Genomic DNA, 14,305 nt, shown 5'->3' on the forward strand with positions numbered 1-14,305 from the left:
TAACAGATTGACAGCCACACACAAACACAGAGTAAAACAGTTATGTAAATAAGTACAGTGTAGAGAGCAGCACAGAGAAACAAGGAGAAGGGTGAAAACATAAAACAATTTATTAAGACAATGTGTCCAGCTCAGTGCATAAAGTGAGAAAAAGTCCCCCTGATAGAAGCGCAGCTAACAAGTGCTGCAGGAGGTAAAGCATTAGTCATGAAGTGTGAGGTCAGAGAAGGACAGGAAAATAGGAACGAGCTGCTGCTTTGACTGTTCTCCCTTTTTTATTTCTTAATCTTCCTCACGGAAAATACATTTTTAATGCTTTTAAACCTACTCATTTTGTGGTATGATGTTTTTTATTAACTAACTCAGATAAGCAGACCAATGTAGATGATGTGACATCATACAAGTGTGTTAGTAGGGCATTTTCTTACTTCTGTACTTTACAAAAAGTATTTTTTTTTCCACACCCAACAATGTGCACCAAGGCTCACACATCTAAGGGAGAAATTCAGTGTAGAATAGACCCCAATTTTTCTTAGGTGACAGTTGCCTAGAACAAAATGCAAAGCAGGTTTAAAAGAAAAAATTACTTTTCAAGGACATATTGCATTGTGTGTCATAATTTCTCAATCTGACATCTCACTGTCTTGCTATAACAGGGCAATTCCAGGAGCCACATGAAATCTCGAGCTTTAATAGAAGTAGATGAGGCAGATTGTGGCAAAGGTGGTACACCAAAAGAAGTAAATTACTTTACCACAATATAACTCATGGAACACACTGAACATCACAGATCAATGATGAAGTTACATAAGACTGTTAAATAATCCTTGGGAGGATATTCACCTAGATAGACCTCCGAGATATTCTCTGTTCAGAAAGTTGTTTTTTTTAATCAGGCTCTGAATGTACTGAGTCAGGCACAATCAAGTCTTGCTGGAGGTTAACGTACGTCTCAGGGGGTTGATTTTAATCTTTTGCTCCAGACTCTTGTGCAAATGTAGAGAATAAACATCTGGCTAATGTTTTGTCGGGTCATTTGCAGATGAAGTCGGTGCCGATGCAGTGCGGTGTGAGTAAAGATAATGAGACAGTTCGTAAAAAGGTTAGAAATTATCTGCTAGAAAGCAATCTCGCTATGACACATTCACTTGCTGAATAGTAATAATGAATGACATGTAAATTAAGGAAGCTGTCTCATAGACTTTAATGGGTAATACACCTAACTGATGCTATATGGAAAAAATGCCACATTAGCATTCACTTAACAAAACTTCTGCCAGTCGTGTGGTAATCTGGGGGAAATATTTCCTGCAGCCTAGACTAAGACCTACCTTGAGCAAGATTCATGTGCACTCATTTTTTCTCAGTCTTTGACATTTGCAATACATCCTGGCAGCTGTGCTTGTTTTATTATTAATATTTCAATTTATGTCTCGGGAAAACTGCTACGTTTTGATGTCCCTTTGTTCCGTATTGTATGCCGTAAAGTGTAGGATATTTAAATTTAGATGATTCTCCAGGTTTTTTGTTGTGGTTATCAACAGTTACAAGGTGTCAAGGTGACAGAGCAAGTGATAATGTGTGGAAATGTGTATGCAATACTTGCTTTTCTATTTGTACACATGCATAAGGAATGTGTGCAGTCTTCACATACTCGTATGTGCTTCTGGCAAAGTAGTAAAATTGTTTTTGCAGCTCATTCACACATGAGGGAGAGGGAAGCCAGGGATCATTTTCTGTGCTCCACATGAAGGAGCATTAATCCAATTCAAACAGCTCCAAGGAGACCGACCCCTAATAACTTATGGTGACTTAGGAGAAATTTGTTTATGTTTGCAACATTGCATTGAAAGATTAATAACCTCCACAATATGAGTTATACGACTCTTTTTGAGAAAACGCAATAAGGAAACACCCAAGAAACTCATGTGCAGCGATAAATGAAAGGCAAATTAGTCAGTGGCATTGCATTTAATTACACATTACTTCTATCAGAGCTTTAGTTATGCCCCTCATTTCCTCATGTTCCTCGATAGCCTCAGGCTTTGGTAAAACTACTTCATAAGTAACATGAGCCAGCAGATTCATCAGTTGCTCAGTCCACCAGGGAGGACATAAACACACAGCTTAGCTTCGCTCCAAGTAACTGGCTGCATGCTTGTTTCCTCCTCAAACAGACTATGACACTTTAATTCACCTTTACCCTTCTTTTCATCTTTCTTTTCTTGATTCTCAGTAAAAAAAAAATTCTGAACTTCATAGACGAGACCCTTCTCAGTTCTTCTCAGCTGCAAAGATTAAATGGGCTCTCTATCGATTGCTCTTTTCTAATACACCGGCCTCTCCAAAGAAATACCAAAAGCATGTCATCACCCAGGCAGAAAGAAGAGTTGGAGGGTGAAAAGGTAGGGAGACCTATGTTCAAAGTCGGGGCATATTTTAACTTCATCTTTGCTCGGCAAGATGAAGCGAGCAACCAGGGAGCATGTTAGCAAGACTGTCATGCTGTTGAAGAAACCGGTAGGGGCTTTCTTGCAATTGAGCAGTGGCAGCACACTGATGGTGCCAAAAGCTAGCTGGGGTGTCATCGGCCTTCCATCTGGTGCGACACAGGGACACAGAGAGAAAGAGAGGGGACCTCCAAGATTTACTGGAAGAGAGTACACCTTAGCCCAGCACACTAGGTCCCTCACAAAGAAGTCTCCCTCCAACTTGCAGACCAAGGCCTGAGCTTGGTGGCGGTGGCTATTTGAATGTCTGCCACAAGCTCTTGAGCACAGCTGTAGCCAAACATAACTGGCATGGTGGCGGCTATGTGTGCAGGAGCTAGCATTGCCGAGTCACAGCAGTGAAGCAACAATGGCAAGAGCTGCTGCGATTCAGAATGCAAATGAACCCCATCCACAGCTGTAAGGATGGCTGTGGGCACAGCGAGTCGGAATCCAACCGCACACAAACAGACGGAAGTATGCAAACACATGCACAAAAACACACTTAGACACCCCACACACACAGAGATTCACAAAGCTTGCAAATACACGTATGCACATTCATTCTCTCTCTCTCACACACACACACATACACACACACACACATACACAGTGAGGCTTACTTCATCTGTACTTGCCAGCATCTTAGTGCATTGCACCTTGCCTCCCTCCTTTTTTCCTCCTTCCATTCCGTCCCACAGGAGCTCCCTCCTAAGCAGGTGTTAGCCGATTTCTGTTCCCTCAGGTGCTTCTGTTTTGTTCTTCGCAGCAAGTACTACTGCTGTGAATTATCCTGACAGCACCTCACTCCTGGGCTCTGGCCCTCACCTCCCCCCTCCTGGCCTTAGACTATTTCCCTTTCTTTGCCTGCACCCTGCGCCTCCATCCTTCTCTCCCTGCCTGGATCTCCTCCTTTCATCCTCACTCTCTTAACACCCCCCCTGTGGCGCAGGTATAGTGAGACCCCTGGAAGAGCTGCCCAGTGGTCCTTACCAACACATCAGCCCACCCACACATAGAAACAAACACACGCATGAGATAGACCTACACACACATTGAAAAAAACATTAATGCCAGAAAATATACTCACATGGACGCACACATGCTTAGATGTAACCCGCGTGCCCTTGAAAGCACCACATACAAGCAGTGCTTTCAGTTATTTGTGCATTCATTTACTGTAGATTGAGTGTGTTGATGTGAAAATGTTGCTGCTCCCCTGTAGTCAAAATGTTGTTCTCTTTTGTTTAGCTGTTTGCAAAAGGCACAGACAGAGAGTGACTTCTTTTAGATTGCTCATTACCATGGAGGCTTCAGACAGCGGCTAATTGCCCTCCATCCAGTCATCACAATTAACTGGTCTTATTACTCTGTTTGAGTATATTACATATTCTGCATTATTTCCACAGAAATATATCAATGTGAAATGAGTGGTGGTGGTGGTAGTGGTGGTGTGTGTCTGTGTGTGTGTGTGTGTGGGGGGGGGGGGGGGGGGGGTTAATAAGCAAAGTCAGCGGTGGTGCTGTAAAGGCTTATGCATGCAAAAATAAAATCTAGACAAAGGCTAAATGAGAGCTTTAATTCAGCGCCACATTGACTTGAGATTTTGTGTTTTCTATGAATGCATTTTCAGCACTTCTCTTGTCTTTGATAGAAGATTGCATGAGTCCAGCTCTTTCAGTGTAAGTTAATGTCCAGATTAACAACAGCAGCAGTAATTCCCAAACTCTCGTCAAAATGTTCTTTTCCATTAGACCTACTTTTCAAATGTGTCATAAATGACCATTGGCACCTTCTATCGCCTGGTCATCCATTTCACACACGCATACTGCCCAACACTCAACTGACGTTTTGATGCCTCATTCTTTTTGACTCCACTTTACAGCCAGTGGTCCTATCGAAAATAACTGCTCCCATGCTATTACACTCCTTTGTCTCCTGTCACCATCGCCCGGTAATTGCTGTTTTTATTGTAGCCTCTTAGAGGCTCAAGTGTAAACTATAGGGTAAGGCTCTGCACTGTGCTGGAAGCTTAACTGCATGGATGGAAATATTTGTTCAGTCTCACAACATCTGACAGAGCTCCTATAAAACAGTAAATATATGGAACACTAGAGCATTTTCACTGTTTTATTATACAGTTGTATGATTTATTCTTTTTTCCTCCCACGGAAAATGACAGAATCAGCAGTTTCGGAAAATTTATTTTTAGTTTTATTTGTGCAACAGTGATTTCTAAAAGTTTTAGAAGGCAGTGACAGATGACGTTTTCCAGCATGCCAGATACTTATATCATTCAGCTGGAGGATTTGGAGGACTTGTTGGATTTTGCATATTGCCATTGCATATTAATGTTAATACTGACAATATGGAACAATGTTTTGAAGAGGAGGTTCCTGTACACGTGCATACAGTAGACTCAGTACACATTCCCTCCAATGATTTAACTCCATTCAGCAGTCAGTGGTGGTATGGCAACAAGAAACGTGGGAATGCACTAGAAAAATGCTCAGCAGGAGCTCATTTCTAGCATGCAGACACAAATGTAAACAATGCAGGTTTCAAAAAAATTGCCAATTTGCAAATGTTCTCAGAGGAAGGAAATTAAATCAACGTGTTAGACCTCAAGGATATATGGAATGCATTTGGGAGCAGACACTGCCTGTAAACATAATTTTGTGTGTAAACAGTTGTTTTCATGAACCCTCAAGAGTAGCTTTGATATCATACTGATATTTTATCATAATGTCCAGTTAAATAGACGAGAGATGAATACAATTTGAAAACTTTATTTCTCTAGCACTTGAATTCATAGCAAAGGGAACACAAAGTGCGTCACAGAATTAAAAGAAAAGAAAAAGAACAATAATGTGATTATCGCATGATGATGACGAATTTGGAACCTAAACTAAACTAAAATACTAAAATAAGTGTGATCAAACTACAGAATATCACTGCAGGCTGGCTAATTAACACATGCATAAACTACAGTATACATGCACATAGCAAATATTTGTTTTCTGTTGTATGCTATATTAATGTTCTGAATGAAGATTACAGCTTCTATAAGTTATTCTGTTCATTTTTGTTACTTATATATGTAAGAAAATGCTAAATGCAGATACTCAAGTTGAATCAGTGGGTCCTATTTAAACCTTCTCTTTTCAAACTGTGAGAGTACTTGCCCTCAAATCTGTCAAATTACCAGTGCACAGAGTGTATTTAGGGGAGTCTACAGGGCCTTGTGTAAGGCGGGTGTATCTGTGTACTCACTGGGAAAGGAAGTAACAGTTTAACTACTATATTGATTTCAAGAGAGCTAAGGGGTTTAGGCATCAGTCCAAAGGAAAATGGGGGGTAAAAGAAAGAGAGAGTGGGGCTCGTCTCTGGTTTTAGCACGCTCGGCTTTTCTCTACGGCCACGCTTGATTCAATGGTAAAGATCTGTGGTTGCCCATTGAAGTTGTACAACTGCTGCATTGAGTACTGTATGGCTCCGTGCACTCTGCAGTGCTCTATTGATTGATGTGTGAAGAGGGATTAGTGGGTGGGAGGGAGGGAGGGAGCGGAGGAGATGCTGGATGGGAGGGAGGGATAGGCAGAGCGACCAGAGGCAGAATTGTGGATGCAGCATGTGTACAATAAAAAAGGGGCAGATGTCACATCTTTGGTAAAGCCAAGTTTGACAGCCGAGGGTGATATCCTGCCTTTCTGTAAATGTTGGTTCTGGCATGCTTCTGAGATCAAGCTGTGTTAGCGGTCATATGTGTGGTTGGAATATGGGGCCCACGGTAAGACCAGCCAAATACATGACCTTGAATGACAAACAGCTAAATGTCTAACCAATCCTCTTGTCGCTCCCAATGAGCTCACAGCGGCAGTTATTGTCAAAATAAGCCAGAGATCACGTAGACACTTGTTTTAGTCATTCCACTGCATTTCTCCAACAGGAACTAGAAAAAAAAAAACATCTTAGGGGTTGGACAAATTTACCGGGACAAATTCAAAACAATTCATTCACTGTGACTTCTCTGACATTTCTTCGATTTTCTGTCAATTGGAGTCCTGCTGACATCCATTTTGCTTCACCAGCAATTGTGAAAGGCAGGCGACCTGCATATCCATCTTGTAGTGCTGTTTGAGTGTGGCATCCAGGTGGTTTCTCATTCCATGCCCATCACTCTCTCCCTGCTCTCCCGTTGCTCTGTCCCTGACAGGTGGTGCTGAGGGTGAAAGGAGCCAGGGGGAGTCTGGGATTTCATCGATAGGGAGTGGAGGGGATGAATGAGTAGTGGAGTGGAGAAGAAGAGGGGTAGGAGGAGGGCAGGAAGATGGGGCTTCAGAGGTGGACATAAGGTCGGATTTGGGCCGTCCAGAGTTAATGGGATCAGACGAGGAAGAGAAAGGGATATCTATGCCGGTTAATGTTTAATCCCCCACCCCCCAACCCCTTGTCTTCCGCCTCAAGCTCCCGGCATCTGATAATCCTTGGGCTGCCTCTCTTCATCATCAAGGTGTCGGAGGGAAGTGCCTCTGTAAATATTTAATTGGCTGCAGCATGCCGGTGTTAATTATGCGGTTGTGTCTTTCCTTCGCTTTGCTCTCTGTCCCGGTGTTACTGTGTCCTCGCACTTTTCTCTCCTCTTTGTATTGATGTTACTCCATCGCTCCGTCTCTTTGCAATACTCTTAACGCCAATACTGCAATTATCACCTACTACTACTGATGCTACGACTGTATCTCCCTCGACTGTTGCTGCTGCTACACATCCTGTAGTTCCATTTTCCACTACAGCTTTTTCTCATTCTCAATTACTATTTTTCTTTCAGGACCTCACCTTAACCTGGCTTTCTATTTTCACCCCCCCTTCCAACCTTGTGCTATGCCTCTCCCCTTCTTTTTTCAATTTCAAAACCACAGCAGCCCCCGTTAAAACGGATTATTGTTATGGGTTTCATTATTGCCTCCGCTGTTAGCCGTCTTGATGCCAATCATGCTTTCAGAAGTAGCTTTGCCTCCTTTCTGTGTTTATTTTATCGTCAAGGGCAATAGGAAATAGATGAACAGTACAAAGACAGCCTTCCAAGCACTACACAGGCTAAAGTTGTACAGCTCAATAGAGCTCTACTCGTAAGTGTCTGCTAGTAGCAAGTGCAATTACAAACAGGCGCATGTAAAAGTCAAGAGAATACAAATCACATAATAGATGTCTCGTGGGTACTGAGCAAGGAGCCTTGCAATGCTGCAAAAGACACAATGCAGGAGAGCATAGAAACAAAAGAACGGACCACTAGTGGATGGAATTATGTGTGGGCCAGCAATAGAAAACGTGTTATCAACAGATGAGCTTAACAGATTCTTTTTTTTTAAATAGCTGAAGGGATTGACAAAGATCTCCAGTATAGGTGAATTAATGGTCTGCTAGCCGAGTTTCCTGTGTGTAATCCCTCAAGCATGTCCATAACATTTTATTCTCTTTACAATGCCAGACAAATCTAGACCTGTGGCTTGATACTGTGTGCAGACAAAGACTGCAGGGGGGTCATTTGGACAGGAAAGTGTGTGTGTGTGTGTGTGTGTGTGTGTGTGTGTGTGTGTGTGTGTGTGTGTGTGTGTGTGTGTGTGTGTGTGTGTGTGTGTGTGTGTGTGTGTGTGTGTGTGTGTGTGTGTGTGTGTGTGTGTGTGTGTGTGTGTGTGTGTGTGTGTGTGTGTGTGTGTGTTATGAACAGGGGGCTTCCTTTTGTCTGCCAAAACATCAGGTCATAGCAAGGACAAGAGATACCAGTAGCCATGACCGGCTGTATCTGCTGTGGAAAACAGTGGGTGAGGAAATTTAATAGCCACGTGTCCACACCAACAGCAGGGACCACTGCAGTGTTCACCACCAACACTGTTCCACATGGTTATTTAGCATTTCTCTATTGATACTCTGGTCACTCTCAAATCCATTTTAGTTTTAGTTAAATGGTGTGCTAAAGCAGTACAAACCAATAGCCTCCTTTTGAATTCACATTGCTTTTCCGCATTTAGAGTCTGCAGAGTAGTCAATGGTTTATGCTTCCCTGTTGGCAAACACCTCCTCCTTTCTGGACTGTCAATGGGCGAGACCCCTGAATCTTCCTGGTGGGTGCAGATCATCGGCCTGCATGCTGAGCCCCAGGAGGCAGCAGAGAAAAAGTAGCCCACGAATTGAAAGTCACGTCTGATTATTTTGTTTTGGCCATCTAACAGCACACTGCTGGTTGCACTCATTATTGTTCTGTTTGATCAAGTCTGTTTTGTTTGGTCGGCAACATTTGAATTTATAGTCTGAGAGGGATAAATCATGTGGATACATCAAAGAGTTTGATGCATCCTGTCATTCAGCCAAATGTTGTTTACATTGTATTGTTTTACACCCAACACTCCCACTTTACCATAATGAGATCCTGCAGGTGCACACTTTATATTCCTTGAGGATATAGAAGCATTAACCACTTACCTCCATATGTTACAGTTTTTCATTTTACAGCATGACAATGTGTAATATTCTTGACAAAAAAGTCCTGCACTCATAAATTTTGAGCTGTAAAGCACGGAAACTGAAAACATCTGTATCAGATTAGATAATTACATCATATGGTCATTCATTTTTCACCAAAGGAATTATCAGATGATGCTCTCAAACAATTAAACATCTTTATTAATATAGTAGAAAAAATACTTTGGTTTAAAGCACTGCTGTGCGTAAGTGCAGTGTAGTTTTGCAGCTGTAATGTCCATGTTTCTTGGATGAGGTAACTTGGAGAGTGTAGAAGAAGAAGAAGAATTACTTTATTTATCCCGCAACGAGGTTCAGTGCCTTGCTCAACAGCACCTTGGCAGTGCCCAGGAGATGAACTGGCACCTCTCCAGCCACCAGTCCTCGCTCAATACATGGTCCACACAGGGACTTGAACCAGTCACCCTATGGTTCCCAGCCAAGTCACCTATAGACTGAGCTACTACCGCCCCAAAGAAGGAAGGAGATGACAGTCAAAAACATATCCATAAAATATACATCAACCATTTTTTCTCTTAACATCAACCTTACCAAGCCCGGTTGTAAGGTTAATATTTTATCATACATAAGCAAACCACGCAGAGATATGGAATTGGACAAAAGTCCACTTGATTCACACTCAGTGACTTGAGACTCGACTTGGACGCAAGTTTGGAACTCGTGATCAATCTTTATTTCATTTTTTTATTTTATTTTCATCGCATTAATATAAAGGAAATGTCTGATAAGCTGAATGTTTCTCCCTGCCTTTATAATCACGTGTTACACATCTGGGCTTTCATTATGCTTTCAATATTTCCCATATTGCATTGCAATGGACTGTTGAGTGATCATAAACCAAACAACTAGTCAAGTGACTGTGTACAGTAACTGTCAAGTGATTTATTGTTTTGTACTTTTGCACAAACATTCTGGGGGTTATAAGAATTTCTCAAGTTATTTGACTCTTTGTGTCAGAGAGTGCCATATGGGATTTTTCTTTCCTATATCTGTGTATGTTTTTAAGTTATTGTCATCTGCATTAACTATAATCTGCGGCCAGTTCTAGGCACTTAGCCAGTCCACGTTCCTGAGGGCTTGAGTTGTTGTGGTCCACTTTAGGTTTTCCATATTATCTTGGTGCCGAAAGCAAGTAAATACCAATATATGATATATGAAGTGTGAACCCCAGCTTTGGTCTCAGAACAGATGTGGTCTCCAGTCTCACATCTAAAACAGATGTTGGTCCTTTTGTCCTGGAGCTTGTTCTCAAGCTGCTGGTTTCCTTAACATTTTCACTTTTAGTGATTACTTTGACATGTGCCAAGGTCAAAGCCACACTTTCACTGCACACTGAGCACTTACCAAGAGTGAATGACACAAGGTCAAAGGGGTGCATAAATCAGGAAGAGTGGATGCTAGATATTTTCATATGCATGTGTTTCCTTGTGTGTATTTGACTTTGTGTGTGCAGATGAAGTCATATTTGTATTTTCAATGAGGGACGTGAACGGAATCTTTTTTCGGATCTTCTTCACAATGAACTCAGACAAACCGTCGCTCCTTGCTTGGCTCATCGATGAGTGTGTTTGGGTACAGTACATGTGCATAAACATCCATGTCTGTGATTGGTCCTGTGATGCAGTGTGTAACAGGAGATGAATTTGTTGACCTGGTTATCATGTTGTTCAGCGTCTGGGAGTGGAGGCAGGGTGACACACGTTTTAGAATGTGAGGTGCCAATCGAGCTGTGAAAATGGGAATTGAGTAGGGAAATGGGAATTGCTCCCCGCTGGTTTGTAACCTTCGCAATGTTGTTTGGAGCATTCAGCGTATGCATTCCTCATTCTTTCAATCAAAATGTGTGCACGGCGTGTGTCCCACTGGTTACATTATGTGAACGAGAGAGTCTTTTCTCTCTGTTTTTGACTGTAATTGCGTGTGTGGGGTAGGGTGTATTCATGACAGCATATCACACCCGTCTCCAAGCCCTGGAACTGAATTGAATTAACCTAAATAAAGTCTAGTGTGTAGAGTACAGAGCACTTGAAAGGCAACAGCTGAGGGCTTGAGCTGAGGTCTAAGACGGGAAGCATGAGCACAGCAATGCTATGTAACATTACTGTATAGTAAAAAAAACACAGATAAACAAAAGCTTGGAACAGTTTTTGAACATTTGACACAATGGCTAATGTGTTACACCCCTCCCCCAAGGCTTTTCAGAGAGAGAGTGAGAGAGAGAGATGGAGGCAGTTCTGGGATCCTTAGCCGGCCTAGATAGCACAGCAGCAGTGGCAGCAGCAGCAGCACCCATTAATGCGATTACAGCTTTTAGCGGGAGATTTTCAGGGCCAGTTTTCTTTTGAGGCATCATTAGTTTATCCTCCTCTCTTGTTCTCCACCGGTATGTCAGCAAACAAACATATTCACACAAATGAGCAACACACGGCTAGATACTGTAACCACTTATATACACACAACCATAAGCAACACATGCACTGGTGCACACATTCACACACTTATGCATATATAAATACACAAGCATGAATGCAGCCTGTAAGCCACAATGCACAAACACACATGAAAAGAGAACAGGCATAATTAGCCTTTATTTAAGAGATGGTGAATTATTATTTAGTGAAGTTGGCACTTTTCAGAACTTTCTGCACTGCAGTTTGAAAACCTTTTGATTAGCAATCCGTGAAGTGCATTATAATTCTGAAGCCTCTCTCATTATTCTTTGTAATCAAACCATGATTCCACAAAGACCGTTCATTAATTTAAAATCCACATTTTTTGTATTTCTGCATTGCTGTCATTTTGGGTCTCATCTCCAAGCGGATTCCCAATCGGCTTGCTTGCCTTTGTCTTTTGACTTTGTGCGGCTATTTAACACATCTTGAGGTGCCTCTATAAGCTTCTCACTGCACCGGCTTTGTTTCATAAATTCACCATTTATTAAACCTCAAGGCTAGACCACAGCAAAAGCCTACTGGAGATATTGAGGTCATTACGAAGGCACAGGGAGAAAGATATTGTGAGAGATGACGGGAAGACACAGACGAGGTAGCTATCGTCGTGCTGTGATTTGGCAGAGTTTGGATGGACAGAGCCAGGTGTCTCGCCTGCCTCACTATGCAGTATCACTGCCAGGATATAAGGTCTTTGATTATCTTTGTTTGCAGTCCAAGCAAGTTCACAAAAGAGACTTTAAACTGTTTAAGTGTTTTTCTCACCTGAGTGTCTGCAATACATCTCACAGATGCCAGGTTTGTGTTTCCTCTCCAAGTACTGGCTCTCAATATATATGTGTGTGTGTGTGTGCGTGTGCGTGTGCGTGTGCGTGTGTGTGTGTGTGTGTGTGTGTGTGTGTGTGTGTGTGTGTGTGTGTGTGCGTGTGCGTGTGTGTATTGTTAGGCAGGATGAGCATCCCTTCTGTTACCGTTGATGTCCCTTCATTTCACGCTCCGGTAGCTCCGCGTGAATCCTCTTCCCTTGGCTCATTATCAGTGCTGTTCAATGAACGCACATCCCACCAGAATGCAAGCTAAAACCAAATCATTATTCAAGTATGGGGGTCAGTGCAGACGTTGTGCCTCTTTTGTTTAGTATATTTATTACTTTCCCTTCAGAAATAAGTAAGCAGGATGCAGAGCACATCCCCGCCCAACCTGATTTAGTGAGGTAGTCGATTTTCGAGCACCTGGCCTGAGATTGATGAACAGCAGCGGAGCATTATTAGATGCTTATCGGTCTCTTCTCTCATTTTTCTTGGCAGAGTCCAGTGTGCACGGAGCCGAATTCGGACACCTGCCGGACAACATTACAGTGTTGGAAGGAGAAAGCGTCACTTTGAGGTAACTTTTGATCCTACACCTGCATCTACTAATTACATGTTTGTGTTTCCCCCACACCTGTCATGACAATTTAATTGCCAATTCTCTGTCACATAACTTCAATTAGGCATCTAATATGTGCCATATTTTCCAGCTCTGTCTGTCCTATATGATGCTATTAACTTATCATTATCACTTATCTGCAATCACCTTTTACTTAGATGTTAACAATACTGATGCACAGGCCAGGTCAGTGGGTGGACACCCTCTGTGTCCAACAGCAGCTGCCTAACAGTAAGTGATAAAGTAGAAATCACAGCTTTCCCGAGCTCCCAACTGAGCCGAAAAAGAGCCAACTTGCTTTTTCCCCCTCATGTGGATGTGACTTGGCTTGGCAGTACATTTTGAAGCACAGAAAAAAAAATACAAGTCAACATTACTTTCATCACCTTAAAGCCTACAATTTACAAAATGGGACTGTCCATAGGTGCTGACCTAGGTTAAACAGTGTAGATATATGGTCTGATGGAATCATATTGTGAAGCGACTGCGTGTTTCACATGGCTACTTAATATTCACATCGATGGGTGATGTAATCATGATGCCTGCAGGCAGTGTATACTTACCTAATATGTATATGACGCATGTGGATGCAAGAAATGCAATATGTAAAATGCAGCATAAATTTGTTTATGTTGCATTTTGATTACCTTTCACGTCCCTTTGTATCATGCGTCATTTCATTCAGCGTGGCTTTCTCACCCTCAAAACACTCTTATTAAGCCTCCCCCCTGCCTGTCTCCTACGTAGGAGATGAACTTCGGTTTTGGCCAACAGTGCCTATCAGGGCTTCCTCAGGAAAGCTGTGCAGCAATGTTACATTACAAACATCTATTTCTTGTTTCTATAAACAGTGTTGCCAGCTCCCATGACACGTGCACATTAAAAACATTTTCATCATTTTTTTTTTTTTACTTTTGACTAATGAAAGAAAAACCTCTTGTGGCTTCTCCACACATACCATTATGACGCATTTCCACTGCACTACAGCTCAACTTGTTTTTTTTTTTTGGTTTTCCATTAGAAAGTTATGGATGTACCTTTCTTTTTTTTAGTTCTACATCATTTGAGGTTCAAAGCGAGCTGAGCTGATACTAAAGGGGAGTTAAATGCGTTGTGAGACTCAACTCATGTCTGTGCAAGAGACAAGAAAAAAAAAATAATACAGCAGAGGAGTTTTTAGTGTGAAGACTTTATAGGAAATGAAATGAGTTTATCCACTCTTTTACAGCCACTCCTGACTAGCCAGCTTCGCAAACGTTGGGAGGTAAGAACAGGAACGCCTGTAGAAATATATTACAAACTGTCAAATTCTGGTATATTTTATGAAACTTAAAAAAAAGAAAAAGGTAACTTCTACCTACTTCTACCAGTGGACGTCCTTGCCTACACTGCTTTCTT

General features: G+C 42.0%; 1 protein-coding gene across 1 annotated transcript in view; it reads left to right on the forward strand.

Annotated features, from left to right (window-relative positions):
• Positions 1 to 14,305, forward strand: part of iglon5 (IgLON family member 5) — a 97,905-nt gene that overhangs the window by 68,088 nt on the left and 15,512 nt on the right. Inside the window, exon 2 of the mRNA XM_083918715.1 lies at positions 12,787 to 12,865. Within this exon, the coding sequence (XP_083774841.1) occupies positions 12,787 to 12,865 (79 nt within the window). The remainder of the gene's footprint in view (positions 1 to 12,786; positions 12,866 to 14,305) is intronic.

Source organism: Echiichthys vipera (genome assembly GCF_963691815.1).
Source record: "Echiichthys vipera genome assembly, chromosome: 8".
NCBI lineage: Eukaryota > Metazoa > Chordata > Actinopteri > Perciformes > Trachinidae > Echiichthys > Echiichthys vipera.